The sequence below is a fragment of the Capricornis sumatraensis genome, chromosome 7 (assembly GCF_032405125.1).
Source record: "Capricornis sumatraensis isolate serow.1 chromosome 7, serow.2, whole genome shotgun sequence".
Classification (NCBI taxonomy): domain Eukaryota; kingdom Metazoa; phylum Chordata; class Mammalia; order Artiodactyla; family Bovidae; genus Capricornis; species Capricornis sumatraensis.
This window is the reverse complement of record NC_091075.1, coordinates 98,369,932-98,397,478: the sequence shown is the minus strand read 5'-3', so window position 1 is coordinate 98,397,478 and position 27,547 is coordinate 98,369,932. Positions and strand designations below refer to the sequence as shown.

The following is a 27,547-nucleotide window of genomic DNA, read 5'->3' as shown; positions in this document are numbered from 1 at the left end:
TTTTTTTTTTTGGATACAGAAGCAAGAAATGATCTGATCAGGACTTGTCGTTATTGAATGCTCTGTCAAATTCTGAATTGCCTCAACTTTTTGAGTTTTAGGGAAAAAAGTTGACTAGCTTGCCCAGATGGACTGCTAACCTGGAATGTGCTGTTGCTTCCTGGCCATCTAAACAATGTTTTTTCAAATTTATAAATTTTTATTTATGGTCAAATATGATCAAAGCCCATATTTGGGCTTTGGGAGTTCTGAGGGAGACATATGTGAATAAGACATGATTTCTATATAATAGGCTCCAGTTTCATCCACCTCATCAGAACTGATTCCCAGAAAGAAAAACACCAATACAGTATACTAACGCACAACATAGGTATTCAGATCAGGTGCGTTGAATGACTGGGTAGACAGAGCTGACTCAGAGGGGTTGTACTTAGCTGTGAATTAGGAGAAGGAAAGACCAATTCTTCAAGGAAAAGAGAAATAACCCCTCCATTTTCTTCCTCTAAGAATATAGGTCTTATTACATACGGTTTTAATTAGCTAATCAGCTTTCCTGGTGGCTCAGACAGTAAAGAATCTGCTTGCAATGCAGGACACCAGGGTTCAATTCCTAGGTCAGGAAGATCTGCTGGAGAAGGGAATGACTACCCATTCTAGTATTCTTGCCTGGAGAATTCCATGGACAGAGGAGCCTGGTGGGATACAGTCCATGGTGTCACAAAGAGCTGGACAGGACCCAGCGACTAACACTTGATTAACTATGATTTTATTTGCATTTGTTTGAAGGGAAAGGAGAGAATTACCCAGGCAGAAGAATTGTGAGGAAGTTACCTCTCCTTCGCCGCCAACCTCTGCTTAGCTAAAGATTGTTGTCAAGTGCTCTTTCTTTTTATGTCTTTAATTTTAGAACAGTTTTAGGTTACAGAATAATTGATAGGAAAGAACAGAGATTTCCCATATACCCTCTACCCATATCCATAGCCTCTCCTGTTATTAACATCACTCACTAGAAAGATGTTTTTTTTTAATAACCAAAGATGAACTTACTTTGACACATTATAATCATTCGAAGTCCATCCTTGGTGTTGTGCAGTCTATCAGTTCAGTTCAGTCGCTCAGTTGTGTCTGACTCTTTGTGACCCCATGAATCGCAGCACGCCAGGCCTCCCTGTTCATCACCATCTCCTGGAGTTCACTCAGACTCACATCCATCGAGTCTGTGATGCCATCCAGCCATCTCATCCTCAGTTGTCCCCTTCTCCTCCTGCCCCCAATCCCTCCCAGCATCAGAGTTTTTTCCAATGAGTCAACTCTTCTCATGAGGTGGCCAAAGTACTGGAGTTTCAGCTTTAGCATCATTCCTTCCAAAGAAATCCCATGAGATAAATGTATAATGATATATAGCCATCATTATAATATCATGCAGAATATTTTCACTGTCCTGAAAATCCTCTGTGCTCTGCCTATTCATCTTCCCCCTAACTATTGGCAACCACTAATCTTTTAGTTTTCTCCATCATTTTCCCTTTTCTCAAATGTTATATAGTTGGGATCATGCATTATTTAGCCTTTACAGATTGACTTCTTTCACTTAGTAATATATGTTCAATGTTCCTGCTTGTCTTTCCATGGATTAGTATCTCATTTCTTTTTAGTGCTGAATAGTATTTCATTGTCTGGATGTATCACAGTTTTGGGCTTCCCTGGTGGTTCAGATGGTGAAGAATCCGCCCACAATTCAGGAGACCTGGGTTCAATCCCTGAGTCGGGTAGATCCCTTGGAGAGGAAAATGGCAACCCACTCCAGTATTCTTGCCTGGAGAATTCCATGAACAGAGGAGCCTGGGGCCCGGCAGGCTACAGTCCATTTCTACAGTCCATACAGTCCATGGAGTCCCACCTGGTGGGCTACAGTCCATGGCGTCCCAAAGAGTTGGACACGATTGAGTGACTAACACACACACACTCACATACACACACCACAGTTTATTTATCCATTTACCTACTGAAGGACATCTTGGTTATTTCCAGGTTTTGACCATTATGAATAAAGCTGTTGTAAACATCTGTGTGTAGGTTTTTGTGTAGACCTAAGTTTTCAGCTCCTTTGAATAAATACTACGGCGCACAGTTGCTGGATTGTACGGTGAACGTGTGTTTAATTTTGTAAGAAACCACCAAACTGTTCCAAATTGGGTGTACCATTTAGCATTCCCACCAGCAGCGTATGATAGTTCCCATTGCTCCACGTCCTTTCCAACACGTGGTGGTGTCAGTGTTCTCAATTTTGGTCATTCTATTAGGGGTAGAGTGATATCTCGTTGTTTTAATTTGTTTTTCCCTGTAAATGTGATATGGAGCATCTTTTCATAAGCTTATTTTCCATCTGTATGTCTTCTTTGGTGAGTGTTTGTTAAAGTCTTTGGCCTATGTTTAAACTGGGCTGTTTTCATATTGAAGAACTTTAAAAGTTCTTTGCATTAATGTATTTTGTAAAACAGTTCTTTATCAGATGTATCTTTTGCAAAAAAGATATTTTCTCTCAGTCTGTGGCTTGTCTTTTAATTCTCTTGCTATTATTTTTCTCAAGCACTCTTCTTAGGGACTTCGTTTATTAATTCACTTCAATGAATGAGGGCTTAAACAATGAACAAGGCATGATGAGGTAACTTACCCAAGGTCACACAGCCAGTGACTAGTCAGAGCCAGGCAGGCTGACTCCAGGGCCAGAACACTTCTCAGTCGTGACAAGTTAGTCTTTCCACCAGTGTAAACACCTTTGTTGTGTTTTCAGGACATGAAGTGATTGTTGTGTTTCTTGTACAAAAGAAGTAGTTTCATGTGCTGCATTTTTTGGGGCGTAGAATGAATTTAAATGAAACACTTGCCATCTGCTGCTTCAGGGAAAGAGCTTTGTAACGATAATAACACTGACAATATATATATATTGTGGCTGCTCTGCACAGTTTGCAGCATCTTAGTTCCCCAGCCAGGGATCAAACCCATGCACCCTGCAGTGGAAGCGCAGAGTCCTCACCACTGGACTACCAGCAAATTCCTAAGAGCTAACACTTATGTGGCACTTGTGTGCCGTCTGTGGTTCTGTGATCCTCCTTATAGTAACTTGTTTACTTGTCACCACCATATGAAGTAAATGTGATTAATTTTATCTCAGATATTGATAAGGAACCCATGCAGAGTGGGTACCTCTTAATGCTAATCAACTAATAGAGAGTGGGCTTCAGTCTGCATTCCTAACCGCTTTATTACAATGAGAATCGTAAGATATCTTACCTGGATGCTTTGTGTACCTTCTGCTTGTTTTATTTTAATTTATGGAATCTCGGTGGATTTTGATTATTTGTGTGTTCTTACGTTCTACTTGATAGAGGGTCGACTAGAGGTGTTCCAAGGGGAGAAATTGCTGTCATCCATCCCTATGTGGACCACGTTTGGGGAGCTAGCTATTTTATACAACTGTACAAGAACTGCCTCTGTGAAAGGTAACAGAAGAAGAAATCTCTAGTTTTCAGTTGCTACACAATGCTAAAGACAATCTAAGTCACTGTTGTATGCTGAGTCTTTTTGTCTTCTGCTGTGCCCTTATGCTCTTATTAATAGAAAGGCAATGCTCGTAAAAGGATTTATATTGAAGCACTTGTCTCAATGATTCAAGCTTAAAGAAACCTTTCCGTTGGATACCTGTATTTAAAATATGAATATGGCTTTAAACATAATTGATTCTAGTATTTGCTTTAGTTGCCAATGTCAACTTTTTACTGTGTAGATATTTGTCTTTGGCTCATCCAGAATGTTTGCTTTCTATTCTCCATGAGGTGATGACCATATTATAAATCAGAAAAAGTAATTATACCAATAAAATGTGTAAATATCAAAAAGGACATGAATTAATTAGTGAGAGTTTTCCTGAGTGATTTTTGAGATTAGTTCAATTGCTTCTCCTTAGGGTTCTTGTTTTTATTCACTTTATTCATGGTCATATCATGTTTTCTTCTGAATTAACTTAGATCTAGTGTTTCTCGGTGTTTGTTAGGTTATCTGTGTGAGCACTGTTGCAGTATTTGATAAAAATGCAGATTCTAAGGCTCCACTCCAAACAATCTCTGGCAGTGGGACCCAGGGATCTTTATTTTTAACAAGAATGTCAAACTAATTCTAATTCACTCTGAAGTTTAGTAAACCAGAGATTTTGATTTTGGTTTATTCTGTAGGCTCTCAACACTGCTATAAAAAAAAAAAATCTCACTATCATTATTTCATATAGATCTTTTGGAGTGACTACTTTTGCTTCTCTTCCTTTTTAGAATATATTCTTGCTTTTAATGTCTTTCCTATGAAAAGGCTGTCTCAAAAACTGTCTTGCATAATCTCTTTGAAAGTGATTTTATATATTTTATGTAAAAGTAACCATAGAGATTCTTAAAATATATTGGCTCTCGTTAGCAACGGTGTCTAAACAACATAAAAAGACATAAAAACAGACTCACAAGCAGAGACCTTTAACTTTCAATTATCTGCTTGTGAAGTCTTCACTTTTTGGAATAGATGCAGGCTGGCTGGCTTTCTTTTGTATCACAGCCCAAATCTAAAATACGTCCTGATGATGCAGTGTGTAATTAAGAATTGCAAACTAATTTTAATATCATCCTAAGCAAAACATAATTAGAATGGAAATCTTTTGCTGCTCACTTCCAAATCATGGTTCATTTCAAAGCCAAAAATGATTTTATAAAATTACCTACTCTTTACATCACTACTTCCTTCCATTTTGCATGTTTAAATAATGCCTTTTCCAAGAAAGATAATTTTATGACAGTACATGAAAAAGTTATTGATTAACATTTTGGAATGTTTTCTTAATGTAAGAGCTCAACAGGGTTTTATTATTTTCTTGATTTTTCTAAAGCTATTACCAATGTTAAAACATGGGCACTAGATCGAGAGGTATTCCAGAATATAATGAGAAGGACAGCTCAAGCTAGAGATGAACAGTACAGAAACTTCCTCAGAAGGTAAGAGCAACGCATTGATGGCAGAAAGAGAAGGTGGTCTAGCCACACTGTGGGTATGTTGGTTTTATCAGAGTAATTATTTTACTATAGCTTTTCTTATTTAAGCATTTTCCACAAGATTAAGCCAAAGGAACACAAGTATTTTCTTGCAGTAAATGCCACTATATATGAAAATTTGTTTCATTCCCATTAGCCTTTCCACTGATTTATTTCTCTTGCTAATTTTACCCTTGTGTTGATGGAATCATTTCACATAGTATAGAGTAATGTCCAAAAAAATCCTAAAATATTCATTTGGGTTGCTCAGTTGACTTTTAAAGATATCCTATAATTTGAAAGTTGGTAACAAAAGGTAATAATGCTTTGCTTAAAATAATATTAAATTATTTTACTGTCCTTATTTGCTTTACCTGAGACATTTTCTCATTGGCATAGCCACACTATCTTCCAAATTACTATTTTTTTTGTAGCAAATTAACTTGCCAAAAATATTATGCTTTCCATCATGACATGGAGCCTTGAAACATGCATTTTGTAAACTGTTCTGAACCCCCAACTACTTGGATGCATTAAATTATAGAGAAACAAGTACCTATTTAGCTAGAAAAAGCTAACACATTAAAAACATTTCTTGGAAAGTATAAGTTTCTTATTTAAAATCTTTCTGTGTGTTTTGGGGGAGATTTGACAGTCTCTGAAGCTGCAATGTGTAGTGTAACGATATGTAACCTATGATAAGTGATAATAACAATAAAATATCCTGCAGTTTCCAAAAATAAATTCTGAGTTCTTTTTAAGTATAATTAAGTTTATCTTGCATAACTATCCTGCAGAGTCAATGATTTTAGGAATGTGCAGTGCCTAGCCCAAAGTGAAGACTCAGTAAATACTGAACGGAGGCATTGTTAATCAGTAGAACATTGCAGGCATTGAGGTTTTTCATATGGACTCTCTTTGATGTTCTTTCCCAGACGCAATAATGACTCCTGGCAGAGAGCTGCAGTAATGACAAGCAGGTGCCTTACCTATATGCTAATCAACGCCTTATCCATCAGGTTGTGGTGTCTACCTGAGTATTTGTGTTAGTTGCTCAGTTGTGTCCGACTCTCTGCCACTCCATGGACTGTAGCCCACCAGGCTCTGCTGTCCATGGAATTCTCCAAGCAAGAATACTGGAGTCAGTTGCCATTCCCTTCTCCAGGGGATCTTTGCTACCCAGGGATTGAACCTGGGTCTCTTGTATTGCAGGCAGATTCTTTACTGTCTGAGCCACAGGTTATCTCAAAATCCAGCAACTGAGCAACACAGATCTGTATTTAAAATTAATGCAAGGACCAATCGGGGATACATGAATAAACCAGTGTCTATGGGTTGTATCAACCCACTCCAATACTCTTGCCTGGGAAATCCCATGGATGGAGGAGCCTGATAGGCTACAGTCCATGGAGTTGCGAAGAGTCTTACACGACTGAGCAACTTCACTTTCACTTTTCACTTTCCTGCACTGGAGAAGGAAATGGCAACCCACTCCAGTGTTCTTGCCTGGAGAATCCCAGGGACGGGGAGCCTGGTGGGCTGCCGTCTATGGGGTCGCACAGAGTCGGACACAACTGACGTGACTTAGCATGGGTTGCATCGTGTCTGAGATAAAACCTGAGCCGCTAGGCGTCGTTAGTGGTTCATTCCCTTGAAATCTACTGTGTTCTGCCTCAATGGAAGGAACTCAAGAGAATTTACTAGGGCACATTCCTTCCTTCCTTTTTACTTTCCTTTCTTCTTTTTGTTATCTCATTCATACATTTTTTTCAACCAATATGTATTCCAGGCCTAAACATTGTGAATTCAGTGGTGAACAAGATAAACCTAATCTATGCCTTCATAGATGGGAGACAGATTAAAGATTTTTTCTCATATTAATTTCCTTACCAACCCCCAAGGGTGATAAGCTATAGGACATATTTTTCACTAACAGTAGTAGATCCCAGTTTGGACCAGAATTAGAACTTTTATGATTGGCATGTGTTAATCAATTAAACCAAAGGAACAAAAATTATTCCCTTGCAGTAAATACCACTATACAGGAAAAAAGGTTCTGGTTAACCCTTTTACCTTTCCATGTGTAAGAAGACATATTAGAGAAATACATTTGTGTTTGCTTCATAATATACAACAAGCTCTTTTTTCATTTACATCTTCTTTCCCGATGGCTCAGTGGTGAAGAATCCACCTGCAGTATAGGAGATGTGGGTTTGATCCCTGGGTTGGGAAGATTGCCTGGAGAAGGAAATGGCAACCCACTCCAGTAATCTTGCCTGAAAAATCCTATGGACTAAAGGAGCCTGGCGAGCTACAGTCCATAGATTGCAAAGAGACCCTACTGAGTGACTGAGCATATTATGAAATATTTGACATATATCAAATGATGCACAGTACATATGTAAGTTATAAGATATAATAACAGAATGAGTGCCATCAAGCTACTGCCCAATATAAGCAGAAAGTTAGCAGTGCTGTTGGGGTTCTCATATGCTCTCCTATGTATGGTCATTTTCTAGCCTTCCTTGGAGTATCTCCTCTCCTTGGATTAGTCTATATTCTGAAGTTTGGTAATCATAACCTTGGTATTTCTTATTATTTTGCCTCTAGCTTGGTTTAGCCTACTTTTGAATTTTACAAAATTGGTATTATTTTTGCAAGTCAATTTTTTTACTCAATACCTTCTGTTAAGGTTCATCTATTTGGTGAAAGTGAAGTCGCTCAGTTGTGTTCAACTCTTTGTGACCCCATGGACTGTGATCTACCAGGCTCCTCTCTCCATGGGATTCTCCAGGCAAGAATACTGGAGTGGGTTGTCATTTTCTTCTCCAGGGGATCTTCCCAACCCAGGGATTGAACCTGAGTCTCCCACACTGCGGGCAGACACTTTAACCTCTGAGCCACCAGGGAAGCCTTCTTTATTATTTTGCCCGTAGCTTGGTTTAGCCTAGTTTTGAATTTTACAAAATTGGCATTATTTTTGCAAGTCAATTTTTTTACTCAGTTCCTTTTATTAAGGTTCATATACTTGGTTAGTGCAGGCATTTATTCTATTATAGAGCTCTGTCATCTGACTCAACCACAGTGCATTTACTGCTCTGCCATTGGTGGTGTTCCAGTGTTTCGCAATTACAAATGATTCAGATGCAGAAGTTCTTAGACACAGCTCCTGGCTACATGCCTCCTGAAGCACTGTGCAAGAATCAGTTTAGAGCTCTCTTTTTGAAAATCAGACCCAATCATGTATTTATGGAGCAGCATCATTTTTTTTCCTTAGCGGTGTCAAATTTTAGATGGTAAGAAAAAAGTATTTACTTTACAGAAATTCTATCAACAGTCCTGAGTGAAAATGGGTAAAGTAGAAATTTCTTTTAAAGTACAATTCAAGCATATTGATTAGTTAATAATAGTGAGTAGAATTTTTGTTTTTGTTTTTTCAAATATTTTCAATGTTCTTTTCCTTCTCTGTTTATTATTATTATCTGTAAAAATGTTCTTATTACATGCCTCTGGCTACCATTAATTTTAAAAGATTGTACAATATGACTAATAATCAAAGATCATTTCCATGCTAATTCCTATGTTCCCCCTGGATTCAGTCTTAACTTAATTACAGGATTTAGATGAAAATCTGATCCTCCTCTGGAAGTGGCCTCATTCATGCTAATAAAAGAGATATTGAGATGTGGAACACATTTCTGGATGTGATTCATTTTGAAAGCCAACAATAAATGTAAACATTTTTTTTTTTCTCCAAACAAAATTTGGTCATTTTCCTTTCATGGCATCTTACAATTTTTATTTATTTGCCTAGGATAAATGTCTGCTGTTTTATGTGATCATATAATTTCAGTGTATTTGAAATCTGTTTTTGAAATTCAGTTATTTATGTATGATATATATGGAGATTTACTTTGGAAAAATTAAAATATTTGTTTAAATGCGTGTATAAATTTATATAGAGGTGTGTATTTGTAGTTTAATTCAGGAAGATAATTAAATAAAGGTTTCTTTTTAATTTTGAAGTGTATCCTTGCTGAAGAATTTACCTGAAGATAAACTAACCAAGATCATTGACTGCTTGGAAGTGGTAAGAAATTTTAAAGTAAAAAAAATATATTTCATTAAAAGATTGTATAATCTCGTCATTATTAGCCTTGTAAATGAATAAAAAGGAAAAGATGGTGATCACTAATCTACAGAAACCAGGAAACATTTTCACAGTAGAAAAACTTTGGGCTAACTCACACTGAATTAAGGGCCTGGATTGGGATTCAGGGACTTTTCTGAAATATATAAAAGAAAATTGGATTTGCATGTGTAAAGATTTACATATTTTAATCTTTTTTAGTATATTTTATAAAACTAATCTGCCTTACTCAAGAGGCATTTCATTTTCACCAATTAACATCACATCCTTTACAGAGTATTCCTAGTATGAAGGAGTCAGCGATGCATAAGTAGGTAATGGAGTAGAGAAAGGATATTATTGGAACTTTCCTGACAAGCTTCTGAATCAAGCTATGAAATACTCCATACTTGAAAACTCTAGGCTATGAAAAGACATTTGGGAAAAAAACCAGTCAAACCCTGCACTTAAGAAGCACTTTACTTATTTTAACATCTAGGGAAAAGAGGCATATTGGAACGTGTTCAAAAACTCATATTAGGGATCACACAGATGGTTGGTTCTAGTCCAAGCCTAGTCAAGTCTTTTTGTGAATAATGCTTTTCTGACATGTACCTTGGATTCTAATAATATGCATTATATGAAAACCTCTTCAGAGATTAATATTCAAAGTAAATAGCTTCTAACTTTTTTTTGGTGGGTGGGGGAGTTAATTTCATTGAAACCCAAATCGCTTTTAGGGAATTTAAAGGTAGTATGGAATAGGAAAGGAATCACATGTCCACTTTAAGCTTTTATAAAGCTGTTCTCAGTGGGAGACAGAAAAAAAAAAAAAAAACACCCCTCCAGACTGATTGTTGACAGATTCATGCCTTTGTCAATCACAATATACAACGTAAACTAATATCTGTTGAGACGGGAACACCAACCATTTCATCCTTAAGTGTAAGTGACACCAGTCATGTTTCCATTTACAATTCATGGAACCCATCCAGCCATTTATCAAGGACAGGCCATGGTGACACAGTGCCTGACCTCGTGTCCCCAGAGCGCTCAGATATGAAGTCATTTTCAAGAGGACTGCTTGCCTGCCTCTCATGGGATTTTCTCAGTGTAACATAACCCAATCACAGATGTTACAAATTAATAATTCATCCTAATTTCTGAGTGTTTTTTTTAAAAGCTGGAGAGGCCATGTATTTTTTTGTGAACCGAGGAAATCTGTTTTTAATATAATACTAATAGAGTAGATTCACCAGAGGGGAATTCCATGCTGACAGCAAATATTAAAATTTAGTGTCATTAAAAATAAATGGTAAATTAGACATATTTATAGCAGCCACAGGCAATAGCTGCAGAATATATAGGGGGCGGGGGAGGCGGGGCTCCAACCTAGTGTTAATTAACACACAGTTCGAGTTTGAAAGTCTCATCATTTAAAACACCCTAGAAAGGCTTTATTATATATTTGCCTTTGCAGACAGCAGCACAGTTTATAAAGGGCTCTTTATTCATACCTGGCAAACAAATGTGTCTCTGTAATGTGTGAAAATTCTCAAATTCGAAAGTGATTAACAAGGGAGTCATGGGATCTATTTAGTGCTAAGAAAAGTACATAATTTACCAGCATAGCTTGGACTAATAACCCATCAGCAGGGTCCTGACAGCAGCCAATCACTAATGCATTGGAATTATGACAGAGCCCCCGCTGAACTCCAGGTCCAGCTGTCCTGCAAACTGGCTCCATAATCTTTGAGAAAAGCAGGCTGAATCTGGTGTGCTATTTAGGAGTTGATTTGGATGGTTTCAAGTTTTTGTGCAGAGGGTGCAGGGGGAGCGTCGGAATTTCCCATCACGAACCAGTAGATCTGATGAGTTTGTTAAGACTTTGTCTGTTGAACTCCTGGACCAAATGGGCTGAATATGCGGTATTCCAAAAGCATTTCTTGTTTTAGCATGAATCATCCAGAGCATTCAGTTCCAGAGGCAGACATCGCCTTTAAACCTCTTCTCGTGTTCTAATGAGAAAAGGAGGGTGGAAAGAGTAGCGACATATTCACTGGTGTGTTTTAAGAGTTAACTGATGTGCATCCTAAAACGTGTCACAGATTCTGAGTGCAATGTAACTGTTAGTGATGATGAAAATAACAATGTGACTTCTGCGCTTGGCAGTTGTGTAGTATAAAAGCCAGGAGAGGGAACAGTTTCTGTTTCCCCTGGTGGCAATCGATCCAGGAAGTGTGGGGTTTGAGTGTGCGGTGGATGGAAAAGTCACCTAACTTTTTGTTATGAAGGTTTGGTAATTTGACCCGGTGGCCCTGGCACTGTGACTCTGACATGCCTCTTTCATGACATGAGGTGTAGTAAGAGTTGGGTGGGGGTAGCGGGAATGTCCTTGTCCTTAATCAGATCATCAGTGGTGCTGCTTCAAAGGCAGATTCCCTCTAGAAATATGTTACTGATGAACCTATTTGCAGAGCAGGAATGGGGACACAGAAAGACAGAATAGACTCGTGGACACGACAGAGGAAGGAGAGGGTGGGACAAATTGAGAGAGGAGCATTGAAATATACACTACCATGTATAAAATACATAGCTAGTGGGAACCTGCTGTATTACAAAGAGACCTCAACTTGGTGCTCTGTGATGATCCAGAGGTGTGGGATTGGGAAGAAGGAGGTGAGAGGGAGGCTCAAGAGGGAGAGAATATATGTACACATGTAGCTGATTCACGCTCTTGTACAGCAGCAACTAACTCAACATTGTAAAGCAATTATCCTCCAATAAAAAAAGGCAGGTTCCCACATACTGCCTCAACACTTACTGAATCAAGCTGGGGATCACCCACAGAGATGTTATGGGGAGGGAGGTGGGAGGGGGTTTCATGTTTGGGAACACATGTAAGAATTAAAGATTTTAAAATTTAAAAAAAAATAAATAAATAAAAAAAAAAAAAAAAAAAAAAAAACACTTACTGAATCAGAAACGCTGGGGTAAGGACTCAGATATCCACACTTTAGCCATACAATTTTTAGGCTTATTAAAGTTTAACATTATGAAAAGAATGCATGTATTTTGGGTTTGCCACAGTCTGCCTCTTCATTCACAAGATTTCCATTTTTTATCAGTTTTGGAAAGTCTGATCTTCCTTTCTTGTATTTCCTGCTAACACTTGCATCAGCCAGTGGGTTTTTTCTCAATTTAATGATTACACCCAGAACCATAAGAAAGTTGAGATAATTGTGGATTTTGCCAGTTTATGGGCTGCTCGGTGAGAAAGTTAACTAGTCCAAAGTCTGGAGGTTAAGTATCTGTCCACTGCATACGTCAGTTGTGGTGGGGATCAAGGTCTCCTCATCTGTCAAACAAAGGCGTGGTAGGCCACATCTCTAAGGGCTTTCTCAGAGTTTCAGTTACAAAATTCCATACTATGGGTTCACCCAAATGGAGGAATTTCTGTTGGTTTTCACTTTGTAGGCTCTGATAAGGCATCAGATACTAAATTATGCCTTCATGGTTGACACGGTTCACCTGATCCAGATATGTTTGATTTAAAATTTCTAAGATAAATAACTTGGCCAAGCGAAAAACAGCTGGTAACAAAGCCAAATAACTGAATACAGTGTGTGTATTTTAATTTATCTATTTTAATTGGAGAATAATTACTTTACAATAGTGTGATGAGTTTTGCTATTCTGTTTACAGTTTTTTAAACAATCAACTTAGGTATGCGGTCACATGATGCAGGGTGTATGTGTGGGTAAGTGTGTGTGTGTGTGATCATACCTCTGTGTATATCATTAATGCGTATTTGTATTGAAGATTTCTAGCCACACACTGAAGAAGCTGAGGCAGTCATAGGCTTTCTTCTTTGTCTTTGCTTTCTATCAGCTTGGATTTTAATTCGTTTCGTATTTTCTATTTATAGACACTTGGGCTCTAGCATTTTGCTATCACAGAATGAGCATTTTCTTTACATGAAAAACTCTTTCATCTTTAACTCTTGCTGTTTATGGTTTTCTTCTGACCTCTACCTCTCAGTTTGCCCTGGAATTGATTTCCTTTTTTTCCTGTCTTACCATAATACTAAATAACTACTCTCAGGGTTTTTAGACATCTTCTTTTAAAACATCTTTTTTAGACGGTGGGGCACCAACTCATTAGTAGGTCATCAAATCAATTTAGAGGAACAATTAAAAAAAATCAGAGTTAGTAAGCATAGGTATTGTTCAGATATGTTTATTTTATACAAATATGTGTGTCCATGCTCACATGTGTATATGTGGGCATACATGTAAAATATATTTAATTACTGTAGGCCAAAGTAAAAAATGTCCGAAAACCATTGCTTCACAGGGTAGGGTCTATGGCTTCTTGCTCCTCTAAGGGACCCCTTTACAGTGTAACCGCAGGACAATAAACCACACTGTTTGCAGTTCTCTTTTTGGTCTTGGTGACCACCCTGGCTAGACTGGCTACACTCCCCAGTTGACAAACACTGGCCAGTCTGGCATCATAGCCGGTACTTACCACTATATATTTTTGGTCTGACCTACATCCCCAGCCTTTTCTGATCTATGAAGTTACTGTCAACACACAGGGAGGTATTATTTATCTTCCTCCCATGGTTTTGGGTGACAAAGACCCATCACTAGGAAAAATACTGTTAGGAATCTTTCCGCCTAGGAAACAACAAAGCTCTTTCTCAGTGTTCCCTTTCCAGCTCCTTCCTCTTAGCTTATCTGACAGATAGAAATTAAAGCTGCACATCCACGCAGACCAGAGGCTATATAGTAACTGAAGGAGCAGCCTATTAGCAATTCAGAAACTCTCCAGATTCCTTCAGTTCCTTGTGGGTAATAGGGGCCGGGATTGAGAAGGGAACAGTAGGGACTACGAGCAGACTGACTGAAACAGGAGTGTGTCACATGTCACTCCTAAAAGCAGCAGTTTCAGTAAAGAGAACTGAACCTTAGCTCTATCATGAAGATGCCTGGGCTGAGCTATCATGGTCCCTCAACCTTCCTGGATCACAGTCATCTCAACAGTAAAATTGTGCTTGAATGGAGTGAACATTTGTGATAGAGCTAAAATAAGAAAGTTGAGTAAGCAGCCTGTGATGTAAAAAACTCAAAATATTATTTTCTAAGTAAAATAGAAGTTTGTTTCTTGCCCACATTAGCAGTCCAGGGAGAACGGTCCTGGGTGGCTCTACAGAATCCTTCCAGAACTTGAGCTGGTGGCTGTTCTGCCATCTTTAACACGGTCCCTCTCCCAAGATCTCTCCTGGCCGTGCCATTGCCACTGGGGCACAAGTATGAAGGCACATGTCAGCAGCGGATCATGGGCTTGGCATAGAAATGGGATTTGCACTTCTGTTCAGACTCTTACAGCTAGAAGTTAATCTCGTGGCCACAGCTAATAGCAGGGAGGCTGGGGAATGCAGTTTACCTGTGGAAAACATTGATGACCAACTCACAGCCTCTTTCACAGGAATTAACAGTCACCAACTTGACTGCCTCACCTAGTCCTCACACATTGTTAGGAGTGGTAGATCATACCATCTCAATTCGACAGAATAGGAAACTGAGGTCAGATTTAAGTACCGGCTAAGCAAACCATTCTCATCCTCCTCCTTAACATAGCAATCATTAATCATTTGCTATGTTTCAGGTGCTTTTAATTCATCAAAAATTATTGTCTTTAATTGACTTCTGGTGGTAGGCAAAAATGGACTCCCTCCAAAGTAAGTGTCTAGACCCTGAATCCTGGAACATGAATGTGTTGTGTTACATGGAATAAGCAACTTTAAATATGTAATTAGGGTTTCTAGTGAAGTGAAGTGAAGTGAAGGTCACTCAGTTGTGTCTGACTCTTTGTGACCCCATGGACTGCAGCCCACCAGGCTCCTCTGTCCATGGAATTCTCCAGGCAAGAATACTGGAGTGGATTGCCATTTCCCTCTCCAGGGATCTTCTTGACCCAGGAATGGAACCCAAGTCTCCTGCATTGCAGGAAGACTCTTTACTGACTGAGGTACAAGGGAAGCCCCAATGAAAGTGAAAGTCGCTCAGTCCTGTCCGACCCTTTATGACCCCATGGACTATACAGTCCATGGAGTTCTCCAGGCCAGAATACTGGAGTGGGTAGCTTTTTTCCTTCTTCAGTGGATACCAACTCAGGAATTGAACTGGGGTTTCCCGCCTTGCAGGCGGATTTTTTACCAACTGAGCTATCAGGGAAGCCCTGAGTACTGCCACAAATACTGGAGTGTGTTACCATGCCCTCCTCCAGGGGATCTTCCCAACCCAGGAACTGAACCTGCATCTCTTATGGCTCTTGCATTGGCAGGCAGGTTCTTTACCACTAGCGCCACCTGGAAAGCCCACTTAAGGTTTAGGACCTTAAAATAGGGAGATTACCTTCGACTGTCTAGGTGGGTCAAATATTATTACATGAGCCCTTATGAGCAGAGAATTTTCTCTGGCTGGAGTCAGAGAGATGTAGCAGAAGTGGAAGTCAGAGAGATTCTAGGTGTATGAAAAACGCCGTGTGCAACTGTTGGTTCTGAAACATAGCAGGCTCCATGAAAGGACAGGAAAGAAGTCTCTGGGTGCTAAGAGGCAGCCCCCAGCTCACAGCCTACAGGGAAATGGAACCATGTGCTATAGCCTCCATGAACTACATTCTGCCGACAAGATGATTAAACTTGAGAGCAAGTTTTTTCCTAGCCTCCAGAAAGGAACACAGCCCTAGTGACACACATTGAGTTCAATTTTGAGAGACCTAAAACACAGAGGTTGAGCCACACCATGCCTCAACTCTCTGACCCACAGAAACTGAGATAATAAATGGAGGTTGTTCCAAGCCACTAAGTGTGCATGGTTACTTTCTTACAGGTGCAATAGAAAAATAATGTTCTTATATTCTCTCAGTCTTTGAAAGTCAATGTTATTTGAATTTTATGAATTGATGAAAGTGAAATTCAAAGCAGAATTGAGATTTGAATCTATATTTCTATGGCTTGAAAGTACTTTTTCCCCAAAGATACTGTGCTTCCTACCACAAGACGTTGAAATGTCTTGCAAAATGTACACTGTGCTATGTAAATAAAAGGCATGTTTATTAGTATCAGGAGTAATACTTATTCTATAATTGTAAATCTGTTTTAGTGTAAATAACCAAAAAAGGTACTGAAATATAGCAGACACAAAAGTAGTGTTGTTTGGATTTTATTTTCAACTCTAAAAGAAAAATAAGGGAGCTATTATGTTGTTCTTTATGCCTTTTACAAAAATTAAATAAACCCATTTTTGCTTATATAAGTTAAGATATCCATCTTAGTTCTATGACTCTGAGGCAATATCAAATTAAAGGAAAGTAGGGGTGGACAGTTTAATCCATCTTGTATTTTCTAAGAGACTGAATTACTCTTTTGGTCTGACAGGTGGATGAATTACTTTTCCCTGCCAAAATATTCTCTGATTATACACACTTATATGAGGGAAACAAATAAATAAGTGATAATTTGAGATTTCGCAAGTGTAAACTTTGTTGAAGAACAGAATTTACATGTAAAAAATTCTAATGTCAACCTTTCATGATATAAATCTTTGGAGAGAATCCATATGAAAGAGCTCCTTTCATATAGATTGTGTATAATGTTCCCAACCATTGTTCTGCAAGGAATAAGAATTGAGACTGATATTCCGCCATACCCACTGGGGATAGTATTTTCAATTTATAAGATAATGTTTGCCCTTTTTAGTTTTAGATTGTTGCAACTCTCTAAACAGTTTATATTTAGATTATTTGGGTCAAGCTCACTTGCATATCTCTGATAATTACCTTGCCCTCATTTCTCTTTATGTCTTCCGTGTCCATGACTGACAGTATTCCAGGTGAATATTTTGTGTGTGTATGTGAAAGATAAACATACATTCAGGTACACAAGCAAAAGTCTTCTTACTTTTCCACGGCTTTTGACTACAATATTTAAGAAGATCACAGTTACAGTAAGCAAAAAATAGCAGAAATGGGTGTGGATAGTTCATTTCAAAAACATAAGTTCTGTCTCATTTATGTTCATCTGTATATCTCTGCTGCATCTAACTTTTTCCTTTTCTTTCATCCCAATAGGAATACTATGACAAAGGAGATTACATTATTAGAGAGGGCGAGGAAGGAAGTACGTTCTTCATTTTAGCAAAAGGAAAGGTAAATATTAATGAAAGCCTGCTTAAAGTAAATCTAAAGAAGCATTTCAAATGTTTGCCATAAAAGCAGCAGTGTTGTGCATTGCAGCCTAAGTCGTCTGCCTACGTTGAGCAGGCAACGGAGCTTCTGCTCAGAAGACACCTGGGGAGGAGGGGGAAGGGGAGGCAGTCTGAGCACTGGGTTTGGGGCCACAGGAGACTTATCATGGGTTCCTGCTGCAATAGTAATTTCTTAGTGACCTTAGTCAGGTCACTTGACTTTCTTCAGACCTCATTTCATTGTATGTAAAATGACTGGATTATTTCTAAAGGTCCCTTCTAGCTACGATTGTGTGATTCTCGGCCCAAGGGTTCTAGATCAAGGGCTGTAATATTTTCCCGTCCCACAGGTAGACAACAACAGGTAGAAAATGAACTAGATAACTGACGGAACAATCAGGCATCGTGCAGTAGAACAATATGATTGAGAACTTGAATCATACACAGGAGCTCAAGTTGGTTTAGATGCTGATGAAAAATTTGCACTAATATATGCAACATATTTACACTAATATATGCAATATATTCCTTTACCTAGATATTGAGTGGATAACATGTTGCCAGTTGTTCTTAGGTTGACTCTTGGCAATGTTCCTCAGAGACAAAAAGCATTGGTGAAATACTGAAGAAAAGGATAAAATTTTAAGCATCTATGTCTCTGAAGTGTCAGCTTTTTACTGACACTCTTCCTTCCCTGGAAGAGTTTATCATCAGAGCGTTAGACACTGCCCTTTGTAAACTGCTTTGTGGTTGAACTTTGGACGGAGACCCCAGAAATGGAAAAAAATTGACAAAATAGTTTGAGAAACTTTTGAACACTCTGCACCACTTTTCATCATTTCTCCCCAACCGGGACCTCATGGTTTGAAAGAATTCTGGTTAATAAACAAATTGCATTTATCATTTATACTTTTTGAAATGAATAAATGTTCATCAGAACTTCAAACCAGCACAAAGCAACACTTCTTAGCATGTTGGGCTGGAATAATTCTAGCCACGAAAAGGAATATTGACGTTTTTGTCTGACTCTGGCTTCCTGGACTGTGGATCACACTGTGACTCTCAGGAAAGTTGTGGACTTTCCTCCATATACTTATTTTTCTTTCAATTTTAGAGGGTACACAGAAATCAACAAGTTAGTCAGAAACATGAGATTCAGAATTCCTGATATTCAGTCTTATTCTTGATTGATTTGTCAACCCCGTTTGGTTTTTTGAAAAAATAAATTTCCCATAAGGCCGTTATTACTTTCCTTGAGCATCCCTAGGAAGAAATAACTGGATTCATGTAAAATACTTTGAGCATTGAGATTTGAATGAAAGCTTCCTCTTACAAAAGGTGGTGTCATTTGATCGTGTTGAATCACAGGATTTTTCAGTCCACCCAGATGAAATGACTATAGTTAGATGATTGTAACTACTGCAAGAATAAAGCAAAGACTTGTCTTTTTTCCTTGTTGAGTCAAGTTTATATAGATCAGGAGAGTCTGGTTGAATGGGTATGTGTTCAGATTCTCCTTTTTTTTTTTTTTCTTCTCTCTCTCTTTTCTTATATTGTCTGACATCATTTAGGTAAAAGTCACCCAAAGTACTGAAGGCCATGATCAACCGCAGCTAATAAAAACACTGCAGAAAGGAGAATATTTTGGAGAAAAAGCTCTTATCAGGTGAGTTCATGAATTTGTATATGACACTTAAATAATTCTTTTGTTGTTTTACATGTGTACTTCATAACCACATAGAGTTGTCAAATAGAGCTACCAACTATCCAGGAAATAAATGGCAATTTTACTGACTTATTAAAATTTCATTGTTAAGCAGGAAATAAGTGTACTAATTTTCCAGAGGAATAAATTCATGAAGTCTTCTAAGTTTGCTAGTGAAAATAAAATTGGTGTTCTATTAGAATTTTTAGTTTAAAAGAGAGAAAGAAATTGAAAATTTTAATTTCCCTGTAAGAATGTGTTTTTATAATTCCTGTTTTACCCTTTAAAAATGATCAAATAATGACTTCCCATATTTTTGTGATTTTAAATCATTATGTCAAAAGTAATATTTTCTTAAGGATTTTTATAGGCTCATTTTGCAAGTTTTAAAAACAGCTCAAAATAGTGTATTTGACATTTCTACCTGAACCTTTGGCCTTTTGAGATATGAGTTTATTTACTGTTGACCTAACTTATGGAAAAACATTTGTAAAGATTAATCAAATGTCTCAGGAGGCATTATGTGCTTCCTGGAATTCAGAAAACAACCTCAAGTCTAAAAAAATTTTTTCTTACATAAGATAACTTTATAACAGATCAGGTTAGAATTTTGAACAACACACTTTTTTAAAAATTACATGTTTTTAAATGAATGCTTGAAATTAGTTAAGAAAACTTAAAATTTATGTTATTACTAAATACTTTTTATTTCATCTTTATACTTATAAAAATGAGTAGCGTTTCTGCTCATATTTCTTCCTTTTTAATTTTTGTCTGTGAAGCCTACAAGTTCTGCTGATTGACATGTTAGGATTATATTAAGTACAGAGCAATGAAAAAATCTTCATAAATTACCTGAAAATAAATTTGGTTCTTTAAAAATCATAAAGCTCTTAGTTTTTAAAGAAAATTAAACTACTTAAAAACTTAGTAAGCTAAGTTATGGTTATTTTGTAAACAATTTAAAAATTGAATGTAAAGACAAGTTGAATTTTTGTTTTCCATTTTGTAGCTGGTAATGAACTTGTTTTCAATAACAGGGAAATAATCCTTTTCTTGTTTGCTTTTTTATGACAGAATATGAATACACTCATGTAATACACTCATGTAATATCATTATTTTAGACTTCAATGTGTTTGTTCTTAACATTAGCATATAACTTTTCTCATACCCCCAAGCAAAATTGCTAAAGTCTAAATTACTAAAAGTGCAGAGAACTTTAGAAATACACCATAGACTCAAAATAACTCTTTGAAAGGAAAAATGCTGTCTGGTTATGCTGGATCTGAAATAATTTATGCTCTCTGTTGCAGCCAGCCAATTATAGTATTTTCCCATGAGAAACATGGGAATTTATATTTAATAAAGACACTCTGCTCCCCAAAGCATTTAAAACGTAAAGCTAGAATCAATGAGAAGGAGAGTTGGATACATATATTTTTTTCATTTTTGTGTATTTTTATGCTGTCACTCTTTAGGGCCACTGACTGATTCAGTATTCCTTATATTCTGTGTATTTCGATGACTTGATGTTAAATAGCCCCAGGAGTTCCTTCAGCATTTTATGTGCAAAAATAGATCTATGACACTTACATGGTTATTATGAAAGAAACATATGTGTATTTGTAAACATCTAATACTTATAAATTTTTGTAGAGGATATTCCTAGTCAAAATCATGACACTGACAAGTGAGAAGGATGCCATGCCTTTTTTTTTTGTTTTGAACTTACAAATCAAATAATTGACCCATATCCAGGATCATATCTGTATAGATATCTACATACATATCTGTATAGATATCACATACAAGTCGAGAATAAACTACCCAGCTCCCAACTCAAAAGCACATTAAGCTGAAATGTTTTCACCAATGTTTCTAGCTAGGACCCTGTAAACTCGGGAGGGGCTCTGGGTTATGTCTGAATGTCTCTGGAAGCTAGTGATGTGGATAGGGGAATTCTCTGGAATGAGATACAGGCTGTCAAAGTTTCCCCTGTCCTGTCACTAATGGAAGATGAGGGAACATGCCAGTTTTGGTGAAGTTGTTAAAAGCAGTCTTAATACGCTTGCTGCTATAGGCTACTTTAAATGCAGTAGCTTTCAGAGCACTGGGTATCATATGGATGTACCTTTCCTTGGAGTCTCTAGTTTGTGACTAATAGAGGAAAAAAAATAGTATAAATAAAGGTACCTACAGAAATACTTTCCCCGATGCTTGACCCTTGGTATTCATTAGGTAATTAAATTTACCATCATTAGATCATATGCCATAGCTCATTGTATTTAAGGGAACAACTGATATATTGTGCACCCCTGAGAAAGAAAGACAGTGCTATTAATTACACTATGAGTCACTGTCAGTTGTAAGACATGTTTTGATTTCAGGGATTTTCATGGAAACGGTACATCTTAGACTATAAAATGAAAGGTTTTAATATTTCTTTAATTCACTGGGTGATATGGCACTTTCTTTGGGTTTTCTTCTTGTTTGGTTCATTATGAGTTACTCACTCAAGGTTTTTCTTATGAATTTCTTTGGTCAGTTCATTTCAATTTTGGCTGCTTGTTAATCAGCAGTTCCTGTTTGATCAGAGGAGAGCTATTCTAGTAGCGCTGGCACGGCACACAGAATGAAATTCCATACACGGTTGCGCTCACTGACTCCCTGACGTTCCCAGTGCATTTATCTCATTCTCCTCTGGATTCCTCGTGCACGTCATATTTTTAGGACACATTTCAAATCCTTTTTTTGGGGGTGGGGGGAAGGGGTGGAGTGTAAATTATGATGTTACAGAAACACATCATCTTTGGAAGGTTTAAGTGATGGTGTTTCATATCAGTCGCAGATTCCCTAAAAAAAATAGATGTCTAATTTCTCACTAGAAAATTGACTTTTCCTGTTTTTGTCTGCAGTGAAGATGTCAGATCAGCTAACATCATCGCCGAAGAAAATGATGTCGCATGCCTGGTTATAGATCGAGAGTGAGTATACTGATGTTGTTAGAGAATGCCGGCAATTGCCACCTTTGAAGACTCGGCCTTCTGTTACTCCAAGGGCCCATCTGTCTTCCCATTCATCACCATTTGGAAACGCTGGCCAATCCTCAGCTGCGAGGACATTGTATTAAAATTCATGGGAAGGAACCAGGCCTTCTGATCTGAATCTGTCTGTGGCAGCGGCAGATGCTGACGGGCTAAATATTTTGTGAGCAGAGTTTGTACATAAATATCAGCAATAGACTGATTTAAATTCTGCATCTTCCAGAGAAACAAGCTTGTTAGGACTCATGGATTTTTCCACACACCACACACTGAAGAGTTTCATAATTTATTTGTAAAATGCTCTAAGCAGTCAAAAATTTAACAAAACCTATCTCTCTCAAAATATAAAATGCTTATTAGCTAGATGTATTTCCAGAGAAGTTTTAATTTAACATTTGTAGTAATTTGGAAGAGATGTGTGTCAATGTTAATCTCTAAGTATCTGAGGTTATTTTTTAGAATATCTCAGTTTGTGTCCTTAACTCACTTCGAATCATATTTGAATCTGACTCCTTCAGTCTGTCATTAATCAGTTGAATATTTGTTGACTATCTAGATATGAAAAAGGAAATTCAAGTATACCAGAGCTAGGCCATGTGTAATCAAAGAAACAGGGCATACTGTTATGAAATGCTGATATGAAATAGTATAATGACAAGTGTCACAGGAGTATATAATTGATTGCTAATTAAATAAAATCTTTATTGAACATAACATCATAGAGATTTAGAGCTGGAAAGAACTTTGGATTATTTTATAAAATCTTTTTATTATGAAAAGTTTCAAACATATTAAAAAATAGACAGGATGATATTGTGTCACGCAAGTACAGCAATTATTATTTAAAACCTTATCTGTACCACTTTGCCATCTCCTTCCTATCTTCTCCATACTATTTTCAAGCAAATCAGAAGCATAAAATGATTTCATCTATGAATTTTAGTAGCATCTCTAAAAGCTAAGTGTTATTTATAATAGATGACCACAATAACATAACATGCCTAAAAAACTAATAATTTTTATTTGTTTAATTATATTTCAATTGAGGTATAATTGACATATAACATTATACTAGTTTCAGGGGTACAACATAATCATCCAATATATGTATATATTGCAAAAATGATCACTACAGTAAGTCTAGTTAACATCCATCTTTACACATAGAATAACAATTCTTAGTATCACTTTGAGTTTCTTTAGTCTTTCCCTTACAGATAAGAAAAGTGAGTTCAGGTCAAGAACTTCCCCAACAGTGTCATCTGAAATGGAGCAAAGGCTCCTGCCCAGGTCTTCTACTTCCTTTTAACAGTCTTTCCACCATGCCATTAGATTCCCACAGCATGCGTTCAGAAAGAGAAGCAGTCACAGTGTAGTGAAGTGGGAAAAGTTTTACTTTATTTTTTAAGTGTGGAATTGGGGCTTAAAATTCTAGGCAAAGAGGAAATGTAAAAGTCTTTCCAGGCGAAGTAAAACTTAAAAAATAAAAAGGCCTGGGGTTAGAAAGTGCAAGTATGTTCAGATGAAGGTAATCTGTGCTGGCAGCTCTCAAATATATTGATATGGTATTGCATTGTTTTCTGTATGAGTTCCTTAAAAATACATACATGCGCTAAAGAGCTTTAGCTGTGTGTATGTGGTAAGATCTTATGAATTGCTCTGAAATGCTAGGATCAAAAATTTATTGTAATCACTTAACCAAATGTTTGTGCAATATCTCGTGTATTCACAATCCATATAAAGGACTGTTTTTATAGATTTTATAAATTATTTGGAAACATACTTTTCAAATGCATAATTTACATATGCATAGTTGAGATTCTTATAACATACAAGGTACTGACGTGTTAGACACAATGAGACATTAAAAGTTACATGAATTTATTCTGTGTGTGAAAGAAACTGGATGTCAGGTATGACTGAGTTGACCTACATCCTGAATTTCCTGGGACAGTTCTGGTTATTCTAATATTTTGGCCATCCCATTCACTCTGAAAAGCATTCATTTGGGATGATAAATTGTATGATCGTTGTAGTTATCACTCACAAGGCTAGATTAAGATCCCATGATAATTTTCCCATAGTGCCCTCACACCATGGTTCCCACTTGATGTGATGGCTTTGTTTAGCATCTGTCTTCCCACACTTCAGCTCCTTCATGAGAACAGAAGCATTTACTTTGTTCGCTGCTGTTGCCGTGCCAGCATTTGACAGAGTCCTTGGCATACAGGAAATGATCCAGATGTTGTCTGAATAAAGGGCACCATCCTTGCAATGCAGTGTAGTGGCTGAAAGCCTATGGCTCTTTATTTCTTCTTTTCTAATTCATCTCTTTTAAAAATACATATTTGAAAGTTACAACTGGAATGTTGTAGCTGTTTAAACTTGGCTTCAGTTTGCAGAGATTTTCTAGAGAACTCTGACACCAATGTCACTTGTGGTTAAAAAATAAAATTTGTTCACAACAATACTTCAGTTAGTTTCATAGCAAGGTAATGGTGACATATACAAGAAGTATTTACTTTTACTTGAAAATTTCAACCCTTGGAAATTTGAAATAATATTGTTTTGTTTCTCACTTCTCTAGTCAGCAAAGGACAGTTCACAGAGCAGGGTAGAGAAGAGAGTAGATTTGAATGGGGAATGAAAAATATCCAGGTTTCCATAGTGGTCCAGTGACTTAGACTTCACTTTCTATTACTGGAGGTATGAGTTCAATCCCTGGCTGGGGAACTAAGAGCCCCTGTGCCTCACGGCCACAAATCCAAAACATAAAACAGAAACAGTACTGAAACAAATTCAATAAAAACTTTAAAAATGGCCTGCATCAAAAAATCTAAAAAAAAAAAAAAAGATATACTTAATAATGTAAGTATAGGTTGGTGATCAGTTAAATGTGGATAGAGGTCTTCAGGGCTAGGCAGTCAGTATGTGGCACTGGTACATTAATAAGAAGGTTTATTAGTTTTAGGTATAGTTTGAGGTAATTTTCATTCCTTTTATTTTGTTAAGCCCAAGAGCTTAAGATTTACTGGGGTGCGTAAAGCATGGTTTTTAGAAGGACACTGTTGTTTTTTGTGGGGAAGAGCGCCACCCTGGCAATGATGAATCAAGGTAGAATGTGTGGAGTGCAGGATGCACTGGAAGGATAATCCAGAGGATAAGTTTGTTAGGTGAGGAAGGGGCTTATTTTTTTCTCATGGGCAGTTCCCTATGTAAGAATTCCCAGAGACGGGGAACTGGGGACAGGGTGATTAGATGGGACCAGTAACAAGCCTGTGATCCCTGAGGGGAGGGAAGTCAAGGGAAAGATGTTGGCTGAGCCTTGGAGAACCATTAAGGTGAAATATTCAGACTTAATCATTTAGGAATGTAAAATAAGTAGTATTATCTAGGGCCAAAGAAGAGGTAAATTTTATTTTTGATTTTAAAAATGGCTTAATTTGATTAAGAAAATTATAAAAATCTGTAATGCATGTAACCTGTTGATGCAGTAATCAAATCATGTAACCTATTTCCTTTCCACTCTCATTTTTAGAAAGTATTTTTAAAATGCTTATTAATTCATAAGCTCATGATATACTGTTTTTGTTTACAGTAACAAGTCAGTCATTGTTTTGAGGGTTTTTTGTTTGTTTTTAACTTTTTATTTTGTATTGGAGTATAGCCTATTAACAATGTTATGATAGTTCCAGATAGACAGCTAAGGGACTCAGCCATATATATATATACATGTATCCATTCTCCCCCAAACTTACCTCCCAGTAAACAAATCATGTAGCCTATTTCCTTTCCACAATCTTCTTAAAAACAAAGAACAATATTGATAAACCTGAACCACAAGGCAGAAAATTACAGAAATGTTGTCTCTTCTCACTGATAGCCTCTTTGCTTTCAGAAATTCATGGAATCAATTATGTACCTTCCAATAACTATTCCATCTACATGTGATGGCAACTTGAATGTACATAAGTTATTGAAAAATAGTTTGCAAAGTTTTGAAAAACCATACAAATAGGCTTTCATGAGCTTAAGAAGAATGGCAAGTTGTAGTGGTTAACTCTCAGCCCTGAGCTTTTTATTTTGTTTTATTCATTTAGAACATTCAACCAAACAGTGGGGACTTTTGAAGAACTCCAAAAATATCTTGAGGGATATGTGGCAAACCTGAACCGGGATGATGAGAAAAGACATGCGAAGTAAGTGGAGATATTTTTCTAAGCTGGGTGACTTCTGGCAGGTGATGAAGAAGGGGACCGAAGGGTGTGATTGGTAACTTTTAGTGTGCTGTCACTAGAAAATTTGGGGGAGTTGTTTTAAATTATTTTTCCACAAAAGGATCCCAATTACCTCTAGCGTAGATTATTTTAGTCTATAAGTATTTCCTTATTTTTGGTGATGAGTAGTAATGTTTGGGAGAAATTTCCTGATAGGAGGCCTTGGTAAAGAGTTCTTTACATTGACTGGTGACTTGGTGCAAAAGAATATTAATTCAGAAAGGAAGTCTCTCTTGCCCCTGGAAATCAAACAGGAATTCCAAGGAATATCATAGCCCATTCAGAGCCTGGTTTATTTCAGAATATAAGGGAGTGGGACTTCCCTGCTGGTCCAGTGGTTAAGACTTCACCTTCTGATGCAAGGGGTGCAGGTTCAATACCTGGCCAGGGAGCTAGGATCCCATATGCCTTGCGGCCGTAAAACTAAAACATAAAACAGAAACAATATACTAACAAATTCAATAAAGACTTTAAAAATGGTCCAGATCAAAAAAATATTTTTAAAAAATTAAGAGAGCTATTGCCCAAGTGGTTTTGTGTTGGGTTCTAAAGGTAGTAATACTGATGAAAATGCTTTTTGGTTCATAGGGAAAAAAAAATCTTCGTAGAATTAAAATTATTTGAAAATCCTTTGCTAAAACGTTTTGCAGAATGAATACTTAAGCATGTATTCACCAGACAGTACCATTAAAGTTGAAGAGTCAAAAGTTCTGGAAGACTGATATTTGAGTTAAATTAGAGCATTCAGGCAGACTGCATTTTATTTTATTTTTTTCTTGCAGGGACTGTGTTTGCAGTTTTTGTGCCAAAGGTCTTTTGTAGGAAGAATGGTTCATGAATATATAACCCAGAGCAGTAAACTTTAATTAAGAGGGGAAAATGAGTATTTCCAAATAACAATACTTAAGCGTAAAGTAAGAAATGCGTTTTTCATGTTTCACAAAGCAGTTATTCTGGTTCAGCCAGAGAAATCTTCAAAATCTAACAAAAATAGTAAAATATGGCAAAGATTCTCAGTGCAATATTGTCCTGTAAGTGCAGCAAAAGAAATGGCTCTCTTTTCTGGT

General features: G+C 37.1%; 1 protein-coding gene across 2 annotated transcripts in view; it reads left to right on the top strand.

Moving 5' to 3' along the window:
• The window catches only part of PRKG2 (protein kinase cGMP-dependent 2), a 111,234-nt gene that overhangs the window by 29,452 nt on the left and 54,235 nt on the right, over positions 1 to 27,547 (top strand). For both annotated transcript variants that reach the window (XM_068975224.1, XM_068975223.1), the window contains exons 3-9: positions 3,390 to 3,503; positions 4,928 to 5,033; positions 9,096 to 9,159; positions 17,338 to 17,415; positions 19,025 to 19,119; positions 22,075 to 22,143; positions 26,304 to 26,402. In XM_068975224.1, coding sequence (XP_068831325.1) covers positions 3,390 to 3,503; positions 4,928 to 5,033; positions 9,096 to 9,159; positions 17,338 to 17,415; positions 19,025 to 19,119; positions 22,075 to 22,143; positions 26,304 to 26,402 — 625 coding nt within the window. The remainder of the gene's footprint in view (positions 1 to 3,389; positions 3,504 to 4,927; positions 5,034 to 9,095; positions 9,160 to 17,337; positions 17,416 to 19,024; positions 19,120 to 22,074; positions 22,144 to 26,303; positions 26,403 to 27,547) is intronic.